Source organism: Marmota marmota, unplaced genomic scaffold (genome assembly GCF_001458135.2).
Source record: "Marmota marmota marmota unplaced genomic scaffold, marMar, whole genome shotgun sequence".
Classification (NCBI taxonomy): domain Eukaryota; kingdom Metazoa; phylum Chordata; class Mammalia; order Rodentia; family Sciuridae; genus Marmota; species Marmota marmota.
Genome location: NW_025999960.1, coordinates 5,933,770 through 5,956,409, shown reverse-complemented (window position 1 = coordinate 5,956,409; position 22,640 = coordinate 5,933,770). Strand labels below are relative to the sequence as shown.

The 22,640-nt window shown below is 33.5% G+C and overlaps 1 protein-coding gene across 1 annotated transcript in view; it reads left to right on the top strand.

Annotated features, from left to right (window-relative positions):
- Cpne8 (copine 8) overlaps positions 1–22,011 on the top strand; it is a 193,049-nt gene extending 171,038 nt beyond the window's left edge. The window contains exons 17-20 of the mRNA XM_015493226.2: positions 5,791–5,893; positions 7,614–7,671; positions 12,597–12,670; positions 20,297–22,011. Of these exons, the coding sequence (XP_015348712.1) occupies positions 5,791–5,893; positions 7,614–7,671; positions 12,597–12,670; positions 20,297–20,485 (424 nt within the window). The 3' untranslated portion in view covers positions 20,486–22,011. The remainder of the gene's footprint in view (positions 1–5,790; positions 5,894–7,613; positions 7,672–12,596; positions 12,671–20,296) is intronic.
- The last annotated feature ends 629 nt before the right edge of the window (positions 22,012–22,640 follow it).

Genomic DNA, 22,640 nt, shown 5'->3' with positions numbered 1-22,640 from the left:
TAATTAGCTAAATATTATACATTATGAATGTATTTTAATTAGCAAGATTATAATTGAAAACTAAAGAAACTTTTCAATATAAATGCTTAGTCTGTCTTAATCACTTGTGGAAAATGTGATTGTGATTGATACCGGCCCTATCGGGTTTCTGCAACAAATAAGAGACATGTAGAAAAAGGTATACATGTAGAGATGTAGTTCAAAGAATTGACTCAAGCAGTTGTAGGTGCTGGAAAGTGTAATATTTATAGGAGAGGTGGACAGTTTGGAAACTCAGGTAAGCTGATACTGCATTCTTAAAATAGAATTCTCTTTTTCTAGGAATGTTAACAATGTTACAATGAAATTACATGGCTACATTAGATAGGTTAGAAATGATAATCTAAAGCTTAAATATATCATCATGTTAATTAATATTATATTGTAACATAATTGTGTGTTTATTATTATAATTGTATGTTATGTAATTATATTACATATTATATCTAACTGTTTATATATGTTCCAAATCTGGGACAATAGGACAAAACAAGTTAAGGCCTTCAACTAGTTGAACGAATTTCCTTCACTTAAAAGTCATTTGATTGTAGATGTTAATGATATCTACAAAATCCCTTCACAGCAATGCTTAGATTATAATTTGATTAAATAACTGGGTTTTAAATCTAGCCAAATTGACACGCAATACTAATCATCATATCTACCAAAGAAAGAAATGTTTTACCATTGTTTTGCAAATTGAAAGCAAGTTTGAAATTGGAGAAATAATTTTGGGGGCTTCCATATAATGACCTTACTAAGTGCTTAATATTTATTATGCTGTTTCAATTTCATTAATTAATAACAGTAGAGAGAAAATATGAAGGAAATTATGTGTATGTAGGTATTCCGTTTGAATAAAATGTAGTTTTAACTATCTCATGATTAATCACAGTTTCTTCTTGGCTATGGTAACATATTTCCATTCTTATTTTTTTTAAAAGTTTTGATTCATCTAAAATTTTATGTCAATTTTAAATTTTCTGAGATGAATATTATGTACTGGTATATTTTTAACAACTTAATACTTCAAAAATAAATACAGTGAAAATATCAAATATATTTCCAGACTACCATAAAATTTCTCCATTTTCTTTACTTGACATAGATATATTCATTGTTTCCTTTTAGCCATTTGTTTCCACTGCCTAATAAATTACTTGTTTTGAGGCACTATCATTTCTGTTTTTAAAAAAGGGATCTAGCTGAGTGTGGTGGCACACAACTATAATCCCACAGGCTCAGGAGACTAAGACAGGAGGATTACAAGTTCAAAGCCACCTCAACAACTTAGTGAGGCCCTAAGCAATTCATCAAGATCCTGTCTCAAAATAAAAAATAAAAAGGGCTGGGGATGTGACTCACTGGTTAAATGTCCCTGGGTTCAATCCTGGTACCATAAAAAAGAGGGATCTATCAACTTCTGTTCTACTGACTTTTTTTTTTAATATCTTTATTTTATTTTTATGTGGTACTGAGACTCCAACCCAGTGCCTCATGCATGCTAGGTGAGCGCGCTACCACTTGAGCCACATCCCCAGCCCCTCTACTGACTTTTTATATTTATTTTTTTTCCTGATATTGAGAACATTGCAGAATCTAGATAATCAGTCAAAATTAATTTTCATTTTTGAAAAAAAAATGACATTTTTATTTTGGAATTTCCAAATTAATTTATAGAGTGTAGTCTACTTTATTTCGTCCATATGATCAATAATAATAAAATCTAAACAATCACTATTGAGCCCGTGCATTATCTCAGTGCTGCAATATGGATTATTTCTTTTAATCTTCATAATAACTCTAGGAGATTACAATAGTGTTATTGTTCCTATGGTACCGATAATCAAGTGGGTATGGTGAGTGGCTAAGTGTGGTGAAGCTAAAATTCCAACCTAAATAGTCTGACTTCAACTCCAGTCTGTTCTGACATCTTGCCTCTTTAAACCTTTTTGTCACTGCTACAGAGGTAAAGACACAAAAGGAACTGAAGCAAGGCTACCTGTCATTGTGAATGTATTTGGTCATTTCATTACACAGGCAAAAGTAGTTTGGGGTGATGACTTGTTAGCATAAAATTTATGGTTCCTTTGTTTTGAAATATTTAAATGTATGCATTCCTTTACTGGATAGTAGGAAGATTCAATCCATTGTATAAATCATAACCGAGTTCCTTAAGTAAAACATTCCTGAGCCAGTTTCTTGTCTTCATGCCCTCTCCATTCCTGTGAACTAATAATAAGTTGAAATAATGTTTCACAAAAATGAGCCAACAGTTTCTGAGCTTTTATGTGAACAATTCTAGAAACTTGGACAGAAACTCCAAAGAAATATGTTTAAGTTCCACAACCCTGACAAAGCTAGCTTTTCTCTCAGATTGATCATGGTAATATTAATATATAAATTATAGATTGGCTATGTTTGAGAAAAGGCAGTGAGGTGACTTTTAATGCAAGTTTTAATTATGCGTTTACTGAATGATTCATCATCAGGTTCTGTTAAGGAACAAGCTTCCTTTAAAATATGATCTGTTCTGCCAGTCCATGTATCTGTGTCACCTCCTGGAAGAGGTATCCAGGTGTGGCCAGCATAGGCTTTCTAATTCATACATTTCTGTAGCATATTAAGTACATATTTAAGAAATACTAAGTAATACTTTTAAAATAAATGGCTAAATTAGAAGAAGTGGTAGTACAACACTGTATTTGTATAAAATTTAGATTTACTTACAAAGTGGAACACTATACCACTGCATAGGGCAAATGCCATAGAAACAATAAATAGTTTAAAAACATTGACTTATGCTGCTGATTGTGATAAAGACTGAAATGGATTGGATGCTTTTCTATAAAATAATGTAATTTATTCTCAGGTCAAATGATTTAGTGGTGGAAGGAATCACATAATAAAATGAGTGCATCTTTCTACAGCATAAGTTTTCCTCAAAGTTAAGAAATATAAAGCATTAGTACAATTGCATATATACTATAAGTGCAAAATTCCTATGCATTTATAAGATAAATAACAAATTTAAGAGAAATTCACAGTTTACTATGATCTGCTTCAGTTGCTCTCCCCTATAAATGGGGAGAATTATGAATGTGATCTCCTCTTAGACATATATACTGGTGAATCAAAAGAAAATCAGCCAAGTTACTTGAAGTGGTATTTTTGATGTCAACTTAATATTCAATTTTCTGTATTATTTTTGAACCTGGTAAAAATTCACCACTACTATTTCTAACCTTCCTTTAATTACACAAAAGGTAAAACTCCCATGTTTCAGAATTAGGGCTAGTAAGAATGCTTTAAAAAATGTTGCTATTTAAATAGTAAAAATTTAATTCCTAAAAATGCTCACCATTTCTAGCAGTCAGAGAAATGCAAATCAAAACCACCCTAAGATACCATCTCACTCCAGTAAGATTGGCAGCCATTATGAAGTCAAACAACAACAAGTGCTGGCGAGGATGTGGGGAAAAGGGTACACTTGTACATTGCTGGTGGGACTGCAAATTGGTGCAGCCAATTTGGAAAGCAGTATGGAGATTTCTTGGAAAGCTGGGAATGGAACCACCATTTGACCCAGCTATTCCCCTTCTCGGTCTATTCCCTAAAGACCTAAAAAGAGCATGCTACAGGGACACTGCTACATCGATGTTCATAGCAGCACAATTCACAATAGCAAGACTGTGGAACCAAGCTAGATGCCCTTCAATAGACGAATGGATAAAAAAAAAAAATGGTGGTATTTATACACAATGGAGTATTACTCTGCATTAAAAAATGACAAAATCATAGAATTTGCAGGGAAATGGATGGCATTAGAACAGGTTATGCTAAGTGAAGCTAGCCAATCCCTAAAAAACAAATGCCAAATGTCTTCTTTGATATAAGGAGAGTAACTAAGAACAGAGTTGGGAGGAAGAGCATGAGAAGAAGATTAACATTAAACAGGGGTGAGAGGTGGGAGGGAAAAGGAAAGAGAAGGGAAATTGCATGGAAATGGAAGGAGACCCTCATGGTTATACAAAATTACATACAAGAGGAAGTGAGGGGAAAGGGGAAAATAATACAAGGGGGAGAAATGAATTACAGTAGATGGGGTAGAGAGAGAAGATGGGAGGGGAGGGGATGGGGGATAGTAGAGGATAGGAAAGGCAGCAGAATACAACAGACACTAGTATAGCAATATGTAAAACAGTGGATGTGTAACCCATGTGATGCTGCAATCTGTATCTGGGGTAAAAATGGGAGTTCATAACCCACTTGAATCAAAGTGTGAAATATGATTTGTCAAGAACTATGTAATGTTTTGAACAACCAACAATAAAAATTAAAGAAAAAAAAATTGAATTCCTGAGTAAAGTTGTGAGATTTCGTAAAAGTATTAAGAGAGTAGGTTCCTAACTGCTTTGGATTGTTTCCCATTGGTTGTAGCACAATCAAATTAATGCACCTTCCTTAACATCCAGCATCAGTTGTTCATATTCTCTTCATCAGTCTAGAAAGTTACCCGTCATTTTATTAGAAGCATGAATACATATTAGTTTCAGTAGTACCTAAGAAACTAGTAAATACATTTTTTTATTCATATGGTTGCTAACTCTCCAGTCCAAGAAAAAACTTGTTCACTGGGATGATGTGCTATTTGTCTGCCCTGCAACCTGTTCAAACAGGATCCCTTGGGGTCCTTCAGATTGGAAGGAATTTCATTGGCCGGTCAATAGAATTTTTTTAAATTCAGTGATTCTGATAATTTTTTAGAAACTTGGACCGTAGTTTTCCTGTTCACTATATGTCTCTTACAAGTACCAGTGAGTGTTTGCTTGGATATGGACTGCATACAGGTCAGGCACAGAACTCATAAAAATTATCTAGTTGACAATATTGACTACGAATCTAGAATGAAGAACAGGAAAAGACGAAATATAGTAAAATGTAGCAAATACACAAAATCTGCCTCTGAGTTATTATTTGGTGAGAATTCTGATAGACTTTAAGTACTAGAATGTTATTATTCTACATGTAATTTTTTTCCGTATTATAATTTTCTTCCCATTTTTTCATCAATAACGTGTGTATTAAGAACTTGAACTGTGGGTATGTCAAAAGGCATTTCTTCTATTACAGTTTTTTTATTGAAGTGAAATTTCTATTCTATAAATTAACCATTTTAAGGTGCACATTTTAAAGGTATTTAATATGTTCACAATGTTGGTGCAACCATCACCTCTATATTGTTCCAAACAGAAATCATTTTATTATTATATTTATTTTATTATAACTTATCAAATTTTATTATATATTGAGAACCATACGTGTAATTCTTTATTACTTCATCCAACAATATAGAGATGTGTTATTATCTGATTTTTCAAGATAACAAAATACAGTTCAGACAGCTCACATAATTTATTGAAGATCATAATATGTTGCTTAGTCAGGACAAGTCTATTCCAAAACCCTTGTGTATCCCATTGTGCTAAACCAGCCCTCATCTTAGTAAAATTTTTATTAAAAACAAACTTCTAAGGCATCCGTATATTTCTGTGTGCCGGCAGGCACTAACATTGCTGTTATTCCAGTGTGTTATTTCAGAAAAGTGTTTACATAAGAGTTTGCATTGTGTAGACTTCTAACATGTCTAAATATTTTCTCAAGATTAAAAGGTTTGTTTACTGTGTTATTTAGCAACTATCATATGGAGATAGAATGTTTTATTTACCACAGTATTCCTTAATTTTACAGATATGCTTCTTCTGTGAAGGATGGTTCCCAGTATTTTGTGCTCCTGATTGTTACAGACGGTGTTATCTCTGACATGGCTCAAACCAAGGAGTCCATAGTTAATGTGAGTAGGGATCTGGAGTCTTGGGCTAAGGAATAGCATGGGGCCCCTTAGGTTGAGAACAGAATCTATTTTAGGTGACATAACAGTGAAATAATATGCCCATACCTTTGCAGCAGATTGCATTCTTAACCTTATCCAGGTAATTCATGTATATCTTCACTATTGATCCATAAGGACACGTCTGGGTAAATAGTTCAACTGGCATAAAATTCTTGCCTTGAAAACAGAAAGTAGCAGTATTAGCTTAATGTGCGTTAGTGTATTTACCTCTGTTAGTTGATATAATTGTATGCAGTTATGACTTGTAAAGATTATTTCTTAACATTTGCATTCCAGTTACAGAATTGTGCTGTCTAATTCTATAGAACTGGACTTGATTTTTTCCTCATTTTAATTCTTAATTGTATGTTTAGTTTTTATTACTATATATTTTTAAAAAATTTTATAGTACTGGGGGTTGAACCTAGGGATGATTTACCACTGAGCTACATCTCCAGTCCTTTTTATTTCTCATTTGGAGACAGGATCTTGCTAAGTTGCTAAGGCTGGACTTTATCTTGCAATCCTCCTTCCTCAGCCTTCCAAGTTATTTTGATTACAAGCATATACCACTGTGCCCAGTTCTGTTCTAAATTGTCTATAGAAGTCTTTATTTACTAGATGACAATCTATTAAATCATATCCACTTTTACTCACCTTCTATACCTAGGCTTAGCAATGATTGGCACAATGTAGACATTTAATGAAAAATTAGTTTTAATAAAAACACAGAGAAATACAACTGTTTGGTGTAAGAAAAAAAAAAACAGTTACATGTGGGGAAAATCAAATGCTTTATAGATTTTCTTAGAAAAAACAAACAAAAAGGTGGTAAAGGCAGACAAATTTATGTTTATGTGTTTTTAACTAGACATGCTTGAAATTTATCAATTTCCTTGATGCTTTCTTCAGCGGCATTAGTTTGTACTTTAAAATATGGACTTAATAATTTAGGTTTTAACTAACTGGACATGATGCACTGAGAAACAATTATTCATAATTTATTGACCTTCAGACTGAAAATGTGTTTGCTATAGAGTGCCATCTATCTGTTGCTGGATCTCACCTTCTTGCCATTTAAATATTTAAGGTGATAATATAAATTAAGTAATACAAATGATGGAAAAACATCAAACATTCAGTATCCCTCACAATTTCCTGGATATTTAATACATAAATTAAGAATTCTGAAAATTATTTTCTATAGTGATCATTTTTTTTTTTTCCTCATTTACTGTGAAAATGGCTTTTTCTAACCTTTGGTATAAATGAAGTAAAATATGGTAGTACTATTTCATGAATCTGGCAATAATTTGGTTCCCCCCATCCCTTAGCAACTGGTAGATCCAGGGAGGAGAAAGAAAATGAAAAACCAACTAAAGACACCCAGCATCAGCTTAGAAAGATTTTGGCTGAAAATAGCAATGAAAGTATACGTTCCTTGGTTTTGTATAGAGCTGGTTGTTCCTGAAAAAATGCTCTACTGGGTTAGCATACTTAGAGAGTTTGGAAAGGATAAGAGTGGAATCAAGTATATCATTCTATTAATAATTTTGGGTACGTTTAAAAACTATGTTAATGAACATCTGTGAAAACATCAAATCAAACTCAGAATATTATTTTCTTCTTCTTAATAACTAAGTTTCTCAATTGAAAGCTAATTGTGTTATTTTTTCCAAAGGCCTCAAAACTTCCAATGTCAATCATCATAGTGGGTGTTGGACCAGCTGAATTTGATGGTAAGTAGTAAAATTGCAATAGCATTCCTTGGAAATCTAATGAGTTTGATATGTCAAGCTCATAGACTTTTATTATGGTTGTTTGGGTTTGGATAAAATTTCCAGGTAGACATAAAAATAGACAGTTCATGATGATGTCTGTTAAGGTAAACAAAGTAAAAGGTACTGTCTTCCAAATAGGACATTCTCTCCCTAGTTTTCAGATTAATTCAACATGTAGCTTACCATTTCATTAGCGATAGTTTATACCTCAAAATAATATTTAAGACTGACAGGGTGATAAATTGAGTTTTAGTTCCCGAGGCAAAACACATTCTGAGTTCACTAAAAACCTTTAAGGATGAGCACTAAATTAATAAATCATCAAGTTGTGAAAAAAAGTGTTAAATAAGTATAATATGTTAATTTAATAAGTTTCCAGACCCTGGCTTGTTGATAGACAGTAGTTTTATAAATAGAGACGTGCTGTCATGTGAAAGAGCAAAGTAAAACGAATTGGAACTGACCAGCTGAAATTTAATGAGACCTTAGATGATTATGCTAAATTGGCTCATGACTGGTTTTCTTTGTGGACCCCGGCCTCATTCAAATATCAGTTAAGTTACAGGTGTTTTGTAACTAGTGATCTGGGTAAACTAGGCATAATCTATTTCTAGTCATCTGGTGAATTCCTTTTAGGAAACTGTGCTGAACAATAGCGTGACCATAGAACATTCACCTGGTTCTAGTATTTTTATTAACAATGACTATTTATTTAGCCCGGGACTTTGGAAAAGAAAATACTTTTAGAATGTTTGGAACCATCCTTGGTAAGTTACTGGTTAAATTAGGCACATATGTGGCTCATTTGAGTATGATTATGACCGGGTGATTCTTGTTTAATCAGCAGACTCCCTGCCTAAGGATAGTGCTGATCTGTCAGTCTCTGATACAGCACAAGGGGCAAAGCTATCTGGCTGACTCTGGATTCCCTTAGATTTTTTGCTTGACTGATCATCCTTTTCATGATCATTATCTTACAGTTTCTAAAGCAAAAGTCATTTAGTCCTGACTGCTACTGCTTCTGCTAATATTTTCTCTCAGTGTTTGCATCAGCTTACATAGTACTTCAGGCGTGAATTTGAAACACCTCTCTGGAGCTAGGAATGCCTTCTTTTCCATGCTTGTGCACCTGATAACGTGCAGTAATCAGTGATGGACTGTGATTCACAAACATTACTGATTGCTGGACTAAACTCATTTTTTCTTCAGCTATTGTTTGCTTTTAGTTCTAAAGGACTCACCACTCATGGGTACATCTCAGGTCTCCAGACACCTATAGAATTTTGCTGTTAAGTGTATGACCTCAGTGATAGTCAACCTCAGTCCCTTCTTCTTGTTCAAGAACTCCCACACATGGTGCATGACTACAAAGCACTTTCCTGATATTTTTGGTCACGTATTTCTATGAAGAACAGCAGGTACAACCATCTGGACACTACCTTCATCCTACAGCCACATCTATTTATCTTCTTTTTTCTTTTGTTCCCAATGAATTTGTTATGTTTTGAGGTATAATTCATCATTTTCCTCCCTGATTCTGAACTAATTGGAAAAAAAAATATTCAGGCATCACTCAGACCAGCATATCAGCTTATATTACCAGCAATGCAGAATTTGAGATATAGGGTTATCCTGTGAACAGAGTTGGACTTTCCATTACCTTTAGATTAAATGACCTCATTGTTATCTGCAGATCTCCTCATGGGGTAGAGCTTTAGCTGGTAAACATTCCATAGGAGAAACTACATTCGTTCCAAGGATAGGGGAAGTCAAGTTTATTTCTTTCTCCTAATCTTAGTAATCCTATGACTCACTCCTCTCTCAGCATGTGGTGGTTACAGATAGAAAGGGAAGTTACCTTCCGAGTAGAATCCCCTCCAGGAAATTAGACTGAAACTTTCCCTGGGGAACATGTGAATATGGAATTAAGATCATGCATTACCTTCCCAGTAGAATTCCCTCCAGGAAATTAGACTGAAACTTTCCCTGGGGAACATGTGAATATGGAATTAGTATCATGCAACACCTGGTTTCTATATTCACCAGAAAGAACTTTTAATAGGATGGAAAACTTTCAGGATACTCAAGAGTACTAGAAAAGTCAACTATCCTGTTAGGAGACAATAATGCATAATATAGAAAAATCTCTGACTTACAGTCAAATTACTGCTATCCTATCAGAAGAGCCTCTCTTGTAACTTTGAAATCTACCATAGTATAAATTTACATTTCATATATATAATCCAGCAAAGACTGAAATCCAAATTGCAGGTTATATCTGTTAATCACATAAGTCTACATCTACACAGTTTTAATCAGAAAGACATGGTTGGCATGAACAAGAAATGCAAAATTTTCTATCTGTTCTTGAGAAGAGAGGAAATAAGAATAAACTATTAGATTAGTGAATATTCTCATTCATTTATACATATGTGTGTGCAATGTGTATATATGTGGGGGGTGGGGTGTGCGCGTGCGCTCAGGATTGAACTCAGGGCTGCTTAACCACTGGGCTACATCTCCAGCTTTTTAAATATATTTTATTTAGAGACAGAGTCTTGCTGAGTTGCTTAGGGCCTCGCTGAGTTGCTCAGGGCCTTGCTAAGTTGCTGAGGCTGGCTTTGAACTCATGATCCTCCTGCCTCAGCCTCCCAAGCCAACAGGATTACAGGCATGTGTCACTGCACCCAGCCATTTCTATATTTTAATAAGAATAGTTTTAAATGCTCTTTGTAATTTTCCTTGGTGACTTTCCTCTCCAATATAAAGCACCTTCATTAATAAAAAATGATTTCTCCAAATATGATTTCTTTATCCTTAAAAGACATTCAAAGAGTAAACTTACAGCGGCATCTGGCCATCAGCTTTGATGAAAGTTGGGGAAGGAGTAAATAGAAAGGATTCTAAATTCATTTTCTCTCATGGCTAGAAAGAAGTGCAGGTATGTCTCTCCTGCACCTCTTTCTGGGCTGGGATACCTGTAGGGAATGGGACTCATAATCTCTGCCTCCTTGAGAATAAGATGGTCTGAAAACCTGAAGAGTGGATGTGGCCCCTCACTACTTGCACACCATCCCTTCTTCTTCTCTCAAATGCAGAGCCTCCAGCTCTTGCTGCCTGAAACCTTTTAACCCAAAGGGCACATTGAAAAGTAAGATATGCTTAATAGGATCTCATCCTTTTATGGATTACCTGAATTACTGTCATTGTCTTCATTAATGATAATGAAACATTCTCAAAGACAGATAGATATTGTAGAGGACTGTGGAGGTGAGACCTAGATTATCACTGGATTCTTGTTTCCCATTTTAGAGTGAGCACAGGGTAATTATTGTAGCTTATTAATATATTAGAGAATAAAGGGGAATTTTCTGTGATTGCTGATCTGTCACTATCAATGTGCAGTTGTTTGTTTTGCACTGGGGATTGAATCCAGTGGTCCTATATCATTGAGCTACATCCCGATCCCTTTTTATTTTTTTTACTTTGAGACAGGGTTTCACTAAATTGCTTAGGTCCTTGCTAAGTTGCTAAGGCTGGTCTCAAACTTGCAGTCTTCCTGCCTAAGCCTCCCGAGTCACTGGGATTATAGGTGTGGCCACTGTGCCCAGGTATAATGTGCCATTTTGTCTCAAAGTAATAATGAAAATTATGAAAGCTAACCTAGTTGAAATAGGAAGTAAGTATTGAAAATATTTGAACATCATATTTATATCCTAAGAAATAGTAGAGAAAATATAGGTCTTTTGTATTTTAAATAAGTTCATTAACTTATTATTGATAATGTATACATCTTATAAAATTATGACTTGTGTGGTATATCTAAGCAAAGTGTTGAATGCTTGCTCTCTGATGTACGTACTAGTGTTACTTCAGCCAAAACTTTGACTCACAAACATATATAGAAAGATAAAATTGAAAACAATGTTTTTTTTTAACTCAAATACATTATCCAAGGACTGAAGAAAATAGTGAAGAGGTGGATTGTATTCTGACTGAGCACTATTTTGTTTTGGGGGGTAAAGAGGCAAACATAATTGCAAGTGGCTCTCTGGAGTCTGGTGAATGTCATGTGTATACAAAATGAATTATAAGTAATAGAATTATACTTTAAGAACAAATTAGCATCCCTCATGTAATTAATTATTTAGAAAATTCTCACTGAAAACTTAATAAACTCTGGAAAATGTTCTTAATCGCAGCATGGCATTCTGTGCCACCAGCTGCCCCATTATATCACAGCATTTCCAAATACCAGCTGATCTATGCAATGCTGAAATTACTTCTTCACCACCACCAACAACAACAAAACAGACTTTATAAAAACCTAACTATCCAATCAGTATAAGGACTGATAAAATGTCACTTTATTTTGTAATTTATTTATAAAGTAAAAATTGGACAATGTGGACATATAGCTTTGTTGTAGTTCCAATGAGAATGCAGTTTAACTTGGCATCCAGAATTCTAAAATTGCTGCCAAATTTCTTAAATTAGAAAGAAAAATTAAAATTTAATGGGCTAATATTACTTGCCCAATCAGTCATAAAAGCATGTAACTAAAGTTTAGAACCTATAGAAGAGAGAAATGGACCCAAAGACTGTTCCTGAATGTACTGGCTCTGCCTATCTCTGAAAGGGCCATTCAAGGTCTTGTCTTGCTTTTATCAAAAAGTGGTGTACTCAGTCATGTTTTGTGGGAGAAATAAATGAAGAGATGAAGGTGGCAGGCTTGCTATCATTACATAGAACATATTGCTGTGTGTGTGTGTGTATATATATATATATATATATATATATATATACTGATGTCTTACTGTCTATAGTTTTAAATTTTGATAAAAATATACTGAATAAATCATTGATTGTATTTTATTTTTAAGCAATGGTTGAATTGGATGGTGATGATGTAAGAGTCTCCTCCAGAGGAAAATATGCCGAAAGGGACATTGTGCAGGTAAGAAACTAAGCAAAAATTGCCAGGTGCCATGGTGCATGGTTGTGATCTCAATGGCTGAGGGGAGGCTAAGGCAGGAGGTTCATGATTCCAAAGCCAGTCTCAGCAAAAGTGAGGCACTAAGCAACTCAGTGAGACCCTGTCTCTAAATAAAATACAAAATAGAGCTGGGGATGTGGCTCAGTGGCCAAGTATCCCAGAGTTCAATCTCTGGTACCCCCCAAAAAAGAAAGAAGGCGGGGGAGAAACTAAGCAAAAATTATGTTTTGTTCATTGTGAAGAGCCCATGTCTGCTGTAATTTAAAATAAGCAACTTACTTAAATTGAAATCAGAAATTTTAGGTTCTGTTTAATTAAGTTGGTTAATTCTCTGTGAGATGTTATATTAAGCACTTCTCCTCCTTCAGGTTCATTGGTATAAGTGGAATTACTAATAAGTGTTTTTCCTACTTTACTATTTTCAGAAAACATCATTGTGACCTTTAGTAAAATCAAAAGCTAGAAACATAACAGTCTTTTAAATGATGCCTGTTTATTCATTCTTTAGTCCTCAGGAAAAACTAAGTGTTTCAAAACAGCTGACATATATCCAGATTAAGTAAACATAGTAAAAAATGTACAAATAAAATAGTTACAAAAAGATTATAATTATTGTCACATTTTCCCCATAGATTATAGTAAGGAAAGTGGAGAAATAGATCTTAAAATTACATATATGTAATATGTGTGTATAAAATATATAACAATATGTTATAGTCATAAGTTTTACATATAAAATGTTAGAATTAAGAAATAACCTAATTTATATACATACAGAGATATGAAAAATTGTGGTATATATGTGTAATAAGAATTGTAATGCATTCCACTGTCTTGTATTTTTTAAAAAATCAAAAAAAAAAAGAAGAAATAACTGCTGACTACTATTTGGGGAGTGAATAGAATGAAAACATTCAATAATCAAAGATTCAGCTAAAATTTATAACTGAAAGCAAGGAGTTAATTCAACTAAACAGTTGCATATTTTAGAGTGTCCATACTTTTTAGGTTATGCAAAGGGGAAAAGGCCGTGAAGCACATCTTTTAACTAGGAAATGAAGAGGGTCTTAGTATTATTTAAGCACAGTATATAGAAGTTTTTGGATGAACAAACAATGGACTTCAGTATTATCTCCAAAATAATCAAACTTATATATTTACCTATATTAGAGCTATTCAGAGAATATAATTTGGACTCATTCAGAATTTGGTTCAAATCCTTACTTGTGATAATTGGATAAACTCTCAAAATTTCAATGTTCTACAAAGCAAATCGCATTGTGAAAATTAAGTGAGATGACTTACATAAAATATATTTCTGAAATAGAAGTCACTAAAAACAACAAAAATGATTAATATAGTGAAAGAGAAAATAATGTCAGTTTATAATCAATTTATGAATATGATCATGTAAAGAGTAAATAATGTTCCTAAAGATTAAAAAACACTTTTGCATTAATTAGTAAAATCAAATTTTAAAACAGAAACAACCATATAAGTTTTTTTAAATAATTAAATATGATTTAAACTTCCACTCTAACATAATTGGTAAAGTAAAAAGCACACAGATATACAATAAATGATTATAGACTAAAAGCATCTAAGAAAGATGACGTGTTGATGTCATCTATTTAAGAATCTCATGGTGTTTTTTCATAAACATATAATTATTCACCAACCTCATCAGTATAATTATAAGTCCAAGTAATTACACACTTTATCTAAAAGCTTTCTGTAATGTCCGGCTCACAGTTTCCAAGAAATCACATTACCAGAGGGAAGTATGAATTTGAAGTCATTTAGAAAGTGTCATGTTGCTGTTGTAATGAATTGTTATGAAATTAGCAAGGAACACCTTATATCTCATAGTTCCTTCTAGATGATGCTTGAGAGAAACTTAGTATACTATTTCCTCCCCCAGGAAGTAGCCAAGATTGTTCATATCACTAAGATTTTCTTTAAAAGAATTGATATGTGAGTGATAACAAAGAGTTATGCCTGCTTGCATTTATAAAAACAATGTCCTTTATTATGCAACTAGGCTCTCTCTCGGTGGATTTACTCCATTGAGTAGAATATTAAGATAGGACCCATATATCTGTGAAAGTACAATTTTGACACGATCTTGAAGAAGCCAGTAAATCTCTAGTGGCCTTTGTTTCATTGTGTGTGAACTCAAGTTCCTTCATCTTTGCTCTTCCCATGATGAGTCTCAGAAGAAGTAACAACATAAAATACTTGTTGTCTACCAGCATAGACATATGTTAGTGTAATTATTTAAGTTTCCTGTTCTTGAGAATCAGAATCCTTATAACCAGTCCTTCAGTGATACTGGGATCCCCAAAGGTTTTGAACACACCTGGGGATACAGGCAATCACTTGAAGGATTCTGCCACAAAATGCTGAGCTGAAAGAGTAGAGCATTCTTAGAGACGTGGACAGGAAATTACAGTATAGCCAGCAAATGAGGAGCCCCCTAATGACAAGGGACATCTTGTTTTACATTTCATCATTCAGTTAAGGAGATTTTATGCACTCTTCCTAATTTCACAGAGATGTTCCTCAATGGGGATTGACCTTTTCAAAATAGTAAGCAAGCCAAACATTTACATTATGTTGAAGAACTGGCATCTTGTCTCACATCTTGAATAAGGTTAAATATTCCACCTTCAAAGCTTTCCATGTCCTCCCAGCCTTTGTAAACTGCTTTAAATGAGTTATTTTCAAGAATAGAAGCATTTTTGAATATTTAGAATATTGAGGTTGCAGGGGCACATCTAGGATAATATTGTCAATCTTCCCTTAATATTGTCCATCTCCTCTTGGCCAGAAAATATCTATAAACAAACTAGCTAAACTATTACCAGAGAACAGGGTCCATTTAGACTCCTTTATTTTTTTCTCTTCTTTCCATTTCTTACATTTTGAAGCTAATCATGTTAAATAAACCACAAATAAAACAGATTTCTCTAGTAAACAAACAAAAGCCTAGGACTACAAATAATATGTAGTCGAGGTTCAGCAGAGAGTCGAGGGAGTCGAGGATAGTAGATTGGGTATTTATTTTTACATCAAATCTTCAACAGCTTCTTCTCCTAGTAGAAATTTCTAACTCTGACATGCTTTATGTGCTGGTCATGGTACAGCATTACATAACTCCCTCCTTAATTAGCTTTATGAAACAGGTACTTGGATTACTATATTTTACAAAAGAAAAAAAAAATGAGTTCAATTTTCTCTTGTCCATAATCACACAGCTAACAAGAAGTGGAATCTGGATTTAATTCTAAAATATCTGATTGTAATATTCCGAAGTATTCTGTATAACTTTGATTCTAAAACATCAACATAGCATTTAAGAGTCTCTATAACCTGACCTCAGTTTTCCTCTTCAGCTAAATACACACACAAACATACTAAATTTTATGTAGACAAATTAACTGTACTTGTACCACACAATTTCATAATATTTACTCTTATTCTGTTGTCATTTTACCTCTGATGTCATTTGCTTCCTCATCTGTACTGATGGAAATCTTCTATTTTAAAATTTCCCTCTGTCTTACCCTCACTCCCACACCTGAACTAGTTTCCTCTTCTTCACTTTGTTCCCGTATCATCTTATATCCTCCTAAACATGCTAGTTCCTTTTTGCCTACAGTCACTTGCACATAAAGAAACTGTGGACTAAGTTGGGAAGCTAAACAACTATGCCAGGTTGCTTAAGTCATAAATTGATAGGTCAAGATTTCCAACACCATACTGATTCCCAAACCTGTGTTCTATGATAATATGCCTACTCCCTTAAAAAGCAAGATTCTAAACATTATTGGGATCTATTCCCTTTTTCAGATTTCTGTAGTAGATAATGGGTCAAAGTTGGATTAATTTAGGTTCAAATAATGATACTTGTTACTGAGAGGTAAGTTAATTAAACCCTCTTGAGTTTCAGTTTCCTCTTACATAAATTTAAAATATGGATAGACACTTGTGAAAATTAAATGAGGTATTAAACTAAAAATCCCTTAGCAGAAGTCCTTCCACTGAAGAGTTGCTCAGTAAATACATTATATCAATATCAATTATTATCATCAGCTAGTGTGTTGGCACAGTCTGATGGGAAGGCACTTGTTTGTCACTATTTCAAGTAGCTGTACCTTGACACATGTAGTGAATCTCATGAGTGATTATGTCTCATTGCCTTGGGATTCAATTTCATATGACTATAATATAAACAGTAAGCAAGATGAGTTCCTGTGGTTGTTATTCTAAAACTTAAGTGAGTTATTTCCTCAAGTCAATATATGCAAAGGCTTTTTATTTGTTTGTTTGTTTGTGCTGTGGGTTGACCATTATGAATAACTCAATGCCATTATTCCTAGCTGCATGCAGTTGCTGACCAGCATATCATTTCCTGAAAAATTATATTTAAATCATATTTTCCATTAAAAGGAGAATAATAACCTTCAAGGCTTAGACTTGAAAATCACTAATGGAGCTCTGCACAGTAGGAACAATCAAACAAAATTGAGCAGAACAGCAACTAAAAGCCCATTTGCCCAAACTAATTCCAACTTGTTTTCACAAACAGGCAAAGCCAGCCATTAGAGCAGCCATGTGGAATGTTTTCCTTATACTTGTGGATTTTGAGAAAAGGATGTAGAGTATTAAGGATACCATATTTGTATAAAGTACAGAATGCATTTATTGATATTTATCATATGAATGTAATAAATTATTGAAGAGTGAAAATTTATTTATTTATTTATTTATTTATTTATTTATTATTTAAATTGAATGTTTTAAGGGTCCAGCTGAATTAATGGTCAACCTGCAGCCACAAATGTGTGGGAATTTTTTTGAACAAGAAGTCCCCAAGTTGAGGACTCAGAAATGAGGTTGAAAGAGAAAATAAAGAGAGTGGTCTGAGTAGTTTAGTAGGAATCTCTAATGGTAGAAGGCCATGATCCATCTTCCAAGAAAAATGAGGGCATATTTCATCATGAAAACTATAAAATATGACACTAGTAAGAGGTAAAGGAAACGAAGAGTCATTTGCCATTTTCATTTCTTACTTACAAAGTGGACTGAAAAATTGAATGTTCCTTTGGAAAAGATAGAGATCATTTAGGTTAGTGAGGAGAAAGTTCCCAACTTCTTTTTCTACTCCCCACATATATGTAGGATGAAATGTGCTTCTGTGGAGGACAGTGACTTGCTGGGACAGCAATTCTCAACCTCGGGCTCAAGTGGCACATTAGAGTCTATGACCCCAGCTGACATGCCTAAATTATATGATTTATATATTCCCATGCTTGGTTGAAAAGAAGGGTTTCTTTCTTACCCATCATTTATAAGGAGACTTTACAAATCTGTATAAGTGTGTGAGATGTGAGAACAGTGGCTGGGAACCTGTAGTTGTGACATTCTAGAGAATCATAAAAGTCTGAAATGAATTTTAATTTACTTCAGTTTTAAAAACCTATAGATCCTATAACACCTGCTCGTAAGATGAAAAAAAAACCAAGTGTTCAACATACCAAAATTCTATGAATTACTGTTTTAGATTAGTTGCTATTGTACTTCCATTTAAGAGAGATAAAATATAATAGTTCTTTATTCTCAATGGTTGATATGAGTGTGAATAGAAAGCTGTTGAGAAAAGCCTCATATTTATATTGATAACTCAAGGAATGAACAAATGGGTGAATAGTATTAGCAATGATGATAATGATAACTATCACATATGGTACATGTTATGATTGAACACTGTCTTAAACAATTTGTATGTTAATTTATGTAATGCAACTACCTAATGAAGTAGATGTTATATATATTATAGTTATTTTATATAAGAGGAAACTGAGGCAATAGTGGAACATATCTTCCCAAGTCCATGCAGGTAATGAGTACCAAAATCAGGCTTCAAACCTAAGAAGTCTAATTCCAGAGTGTGTGATAATAAAGGGTTAAAAGATAAGTTTCATGTCCATGGTATGATAAGAGGTAAAGAATCAAACAAAACTAAAAGACCAGAGTTGAGGTAAGACACAAGCAGATATGATCTCCCCTTTTTCTAAAGAAATATCCACTGTTTTCTATTTTCCCGAAATGAACATATTAGCTACACATTTTCAAAAAACTAAACCTTTAAAGAAATAGTTTAAAAAATAGCTATATGTATACTAACTGTATTAACATTCGTAAATGTTAATTTGTAAAATATCATGACTTTTAAAGTAAGAATAAAATAACTATAACTGCAATTGTAATTTGTTTCCTCTTAATCCTTACCTACATTGATTCCTATTTTCTCACTGTTCTAATTCAAGTTTTAGGGAGAATATAAACTTTAACTTTGTTTTGTCACCTCTCTGCTGTTTTGTTAAAAATGTCAAGTCTTGTGCATAGCTAGATAATGTGACATCACAAAAGTTCACACCCTCCCTGTTCTCAGCTGAATTACGTTCACTGTTAAGTTTTTCTTACCCTGACTTAGCTACCTTTAGGGGTAAGAGGAAGATGTGTCACTTTTCTATAACACTGATTTGAAATATGCTCTGAGTTTTCCTCCTAATAGCAAAACAGGATAACATTTTAGTGACAAAGGTATGCTTCTGCCTATAGCGTAACTTTTTTTTTTTTAATTTTATTTTTTTAGTTATACATGAACTCAATGCCTTTATTTGTAATTTTTTTTTAATGTGGTGCTAGGATTGAACCCAGTGCCTCACACTAGTGACTCAAGTGCCCTACCACTGAGCTACAATTCCAGCCCAAACATGCCTTCTTTTAAAGAGAATGGAGTATATTTCTCCTTTTAAGAGACAGGTTTCACTTTGTTACAGACATTACACCTGCTATTTGATTTTTCAAAATCTTAACTTGGTTTACTGTAGCAATGTGATCATTTTGTGTTTCCTAACAATAGTTGTTTTTTTTAATTAATTTATTTGTTCTAATTTGTTATACATGAGAACAGAATGCATTTCAATTAATATCACACATATAGAGCACAATTTTTCATGTCTCTGGTTGTACACAAAGTAGAGTCACACCATTTGTGTCCTCATCCATGTACTTAGGATTGCTTAATGATATATATATATATATATATATTTACATTGAATTGAGTAATATTTGCTCCTTATGTTGCATTGAGTAATACTTTTGGATCAGAACTGAATTATACATGTATTTACTCCATTTGATAGGAAACTGAGCCCTAAAGAGGTTACATGTTCCTTCCTTTTGGGGCATCAGGCTGGATACAGAATTCAAAACTGCAGAACACATGTAGCAACATAATCAGTGTGTCAGGACCAAGTGGCATTAGTTTTGCAGGAAAAAGAAAAGAAAAGAAAAGAATTGTATCCCTTTTTAGTTAAAGTATATATTAAAAGCATTTGTTTACTATTATAGTTGCTTATAGTGTATCAAATATTTTTAAATGTACTATTATCATTCATCTCCTGGTTATCCTGGGCTTCCGTGACTCTCCTCCTACCAAATGTTTATATGTGCTGATTTTTGTCTTTTATAGAGATTATGAGCCTATGAAATAATTTTCTTTTGCCTCTGTTTTAGTTTGTGCCATTCAGGGATTACATTGATAGAAGTGGAAACCACATACTGAGCATGGCTAGACTGGCCAAAGATGTCCTGGCTGAGATCCCCGAGCAGTTTCTCTCCTACATGAGGGCCCGAGGAATCAAGCCATCACCCGCGCCTCCCCCATACACCCCACCTACACATGTGTTGCAGACACAAATATGACTGTGCCCCCAGATGCTCGTGTTACCTACACATCAGTCAGAGCTGCTGAGTCAATGCTTTGTGCCTGGTGCTCTGTAATGAACCAGGGATCAAGATACTTCTCTCAGTTTGGTTTCAGCAGTACTAGTTAACGTGCTTTCTTGGATCCAAAATTAATTCTCTTCCTAAACCAAAACTGTAAATATGATTGTTGCATGAGCAACAGAAAAAATGTTTAAATGCTTGAAGCAAAGTACGGATGTCTTCTCTGAATCTTTAATTTTTTTTTTTTTTTTTGACTGAACAGCTAATTTCCAATGTATTGTTGGGAAAAGCACAAACTATGTTTTTAACTCAAATATTGTCCTCGACTGCTATATGTATAGGAGAGCAGTCTCTCTGTATCAATGTTTACATGTTACTACTTTTTAAATTTCAATACTTTTATAACTGTTCTTAAGAATAAGAGTTTTGAATATTGAATCCTTTGTCTTCTAAATTGCAATAGTTATAATCACAAGAGCAATATCTCTTTGAATGACTGTCTGGACAAATACATTTGCAAATAGGGAAAGAAGATACTCTGTATTTCTCAGAAACTGAATTGTCTTAAGAAGGCACATCTGCTTAGTAATTAATTTTTCTGCAGTGTTTGCCAAGTATGGGAGTTTAAGATTAGCAGATGTCTATCCTATAAGAACACAAATTTTTCCGGTTCTAAATTTAGACAGCAGTCAGTTTATATTTTGTAATGCTAAGTAGAAGTAATAAAAAGCCAAACATTGTGAACTGTAAATGCACAGAAAATACATTATGTAAAAAGTAGCATCCTTATATTATAATGCTGTTTAGAAAGACTAAAAACCAAGACTATTTAACTATGAACCATGTAGCAGATGTTTTAAACTTTTTATTCCATTATATCTTGTCTAGATATTTTAATTCAAAGGGATACTGGCTCTCTTGATTGGAATTCCTTGTTCTCACCATTCCACTTTGCCACACAGGGTGCACAGGCTGGAGTCTTTTGTGAAATTCCCAGTTCAATATATACAACTATGTGACTTAGTGCACAACACATTTGTGAAATAAACTACTCCTATATACTGATCTGCCTGTCCACAATTAATTGTAAAGTTTTTGCATGTACAGTTTTTACAAGAATTAAAGTTTTGTGAAGTTGTGTCTAAATTAAAGCATTTCTTTAGAACAAATGGCCTTAAACTCTCACAGAATTCCTGGAAATAATTGTGAATTGCCTTCAAAACATAGAGAAGTGTTTTTATTTATTTTTATTTTGTGTCAACAATGTAACTGCTTTATAATAATTTTTCCTTACCTATACCCTATTTAATACCAGGTTTATTTCTACTGTACGTGGTTCTCTTTGTTCCAACTTGACCTACAGTGACTTTTATAAGCATGAAACTATTTTACTGAAAAACAAACAAACACATTCATCCACATATCTAACAGAATCAATGGTATATAACTGTAATATTAAATTGTCCATTTTTAAGTCTGTATTAAAATCTTCAAAAGGATAACTATTTGCTCTGTATGTTTCATGTATGGGTGACATGAAGTTTTATGCTTTCCTCTACTCAAATATTTATGCCAGTCTAATTTATTAACCTGCAGATTTTTTTATTTACTTTCATTCATCCTTTCAAAAAACAAAAAAAATAAACATGATCAATATTTTCTTCTTATCAAACATCAGTTACTTTTCTTTGGACTCACCAGAAAAAATAATGCACATGTTCTCATCTAAATAATAGTGTACACAGACGAAGTGGGAATAGATGGCCAGGAAAGGAGCAATCTCAATTACAAATCTTACTGTATGTGTGGCTGAGAATAATCAGAAATATATGTGATGCTACTTCTCTATGTAAAATTACAAAATGTCTAGTATTGTCTCTTCATTGGCCAAATGAAGAAACTAAGACTGAAAGGATTAAGTGATTTGTGTAAGGCTAATCAGATAAGAAAGCTTATTGCTATTGTGAAAATATTTGTTATACTCACTTCAGTTTTTGAGTGGCTATTAGGTGCTGTGCAATGAAAAAATTCCAGGAACACCTTGCATAAACTCAAATGCATGCTAGTTATTGCATCTACAAACTAGGTATTGTGAAATTCAGACATTAGATAATGAGCAACAAGAAAGGTA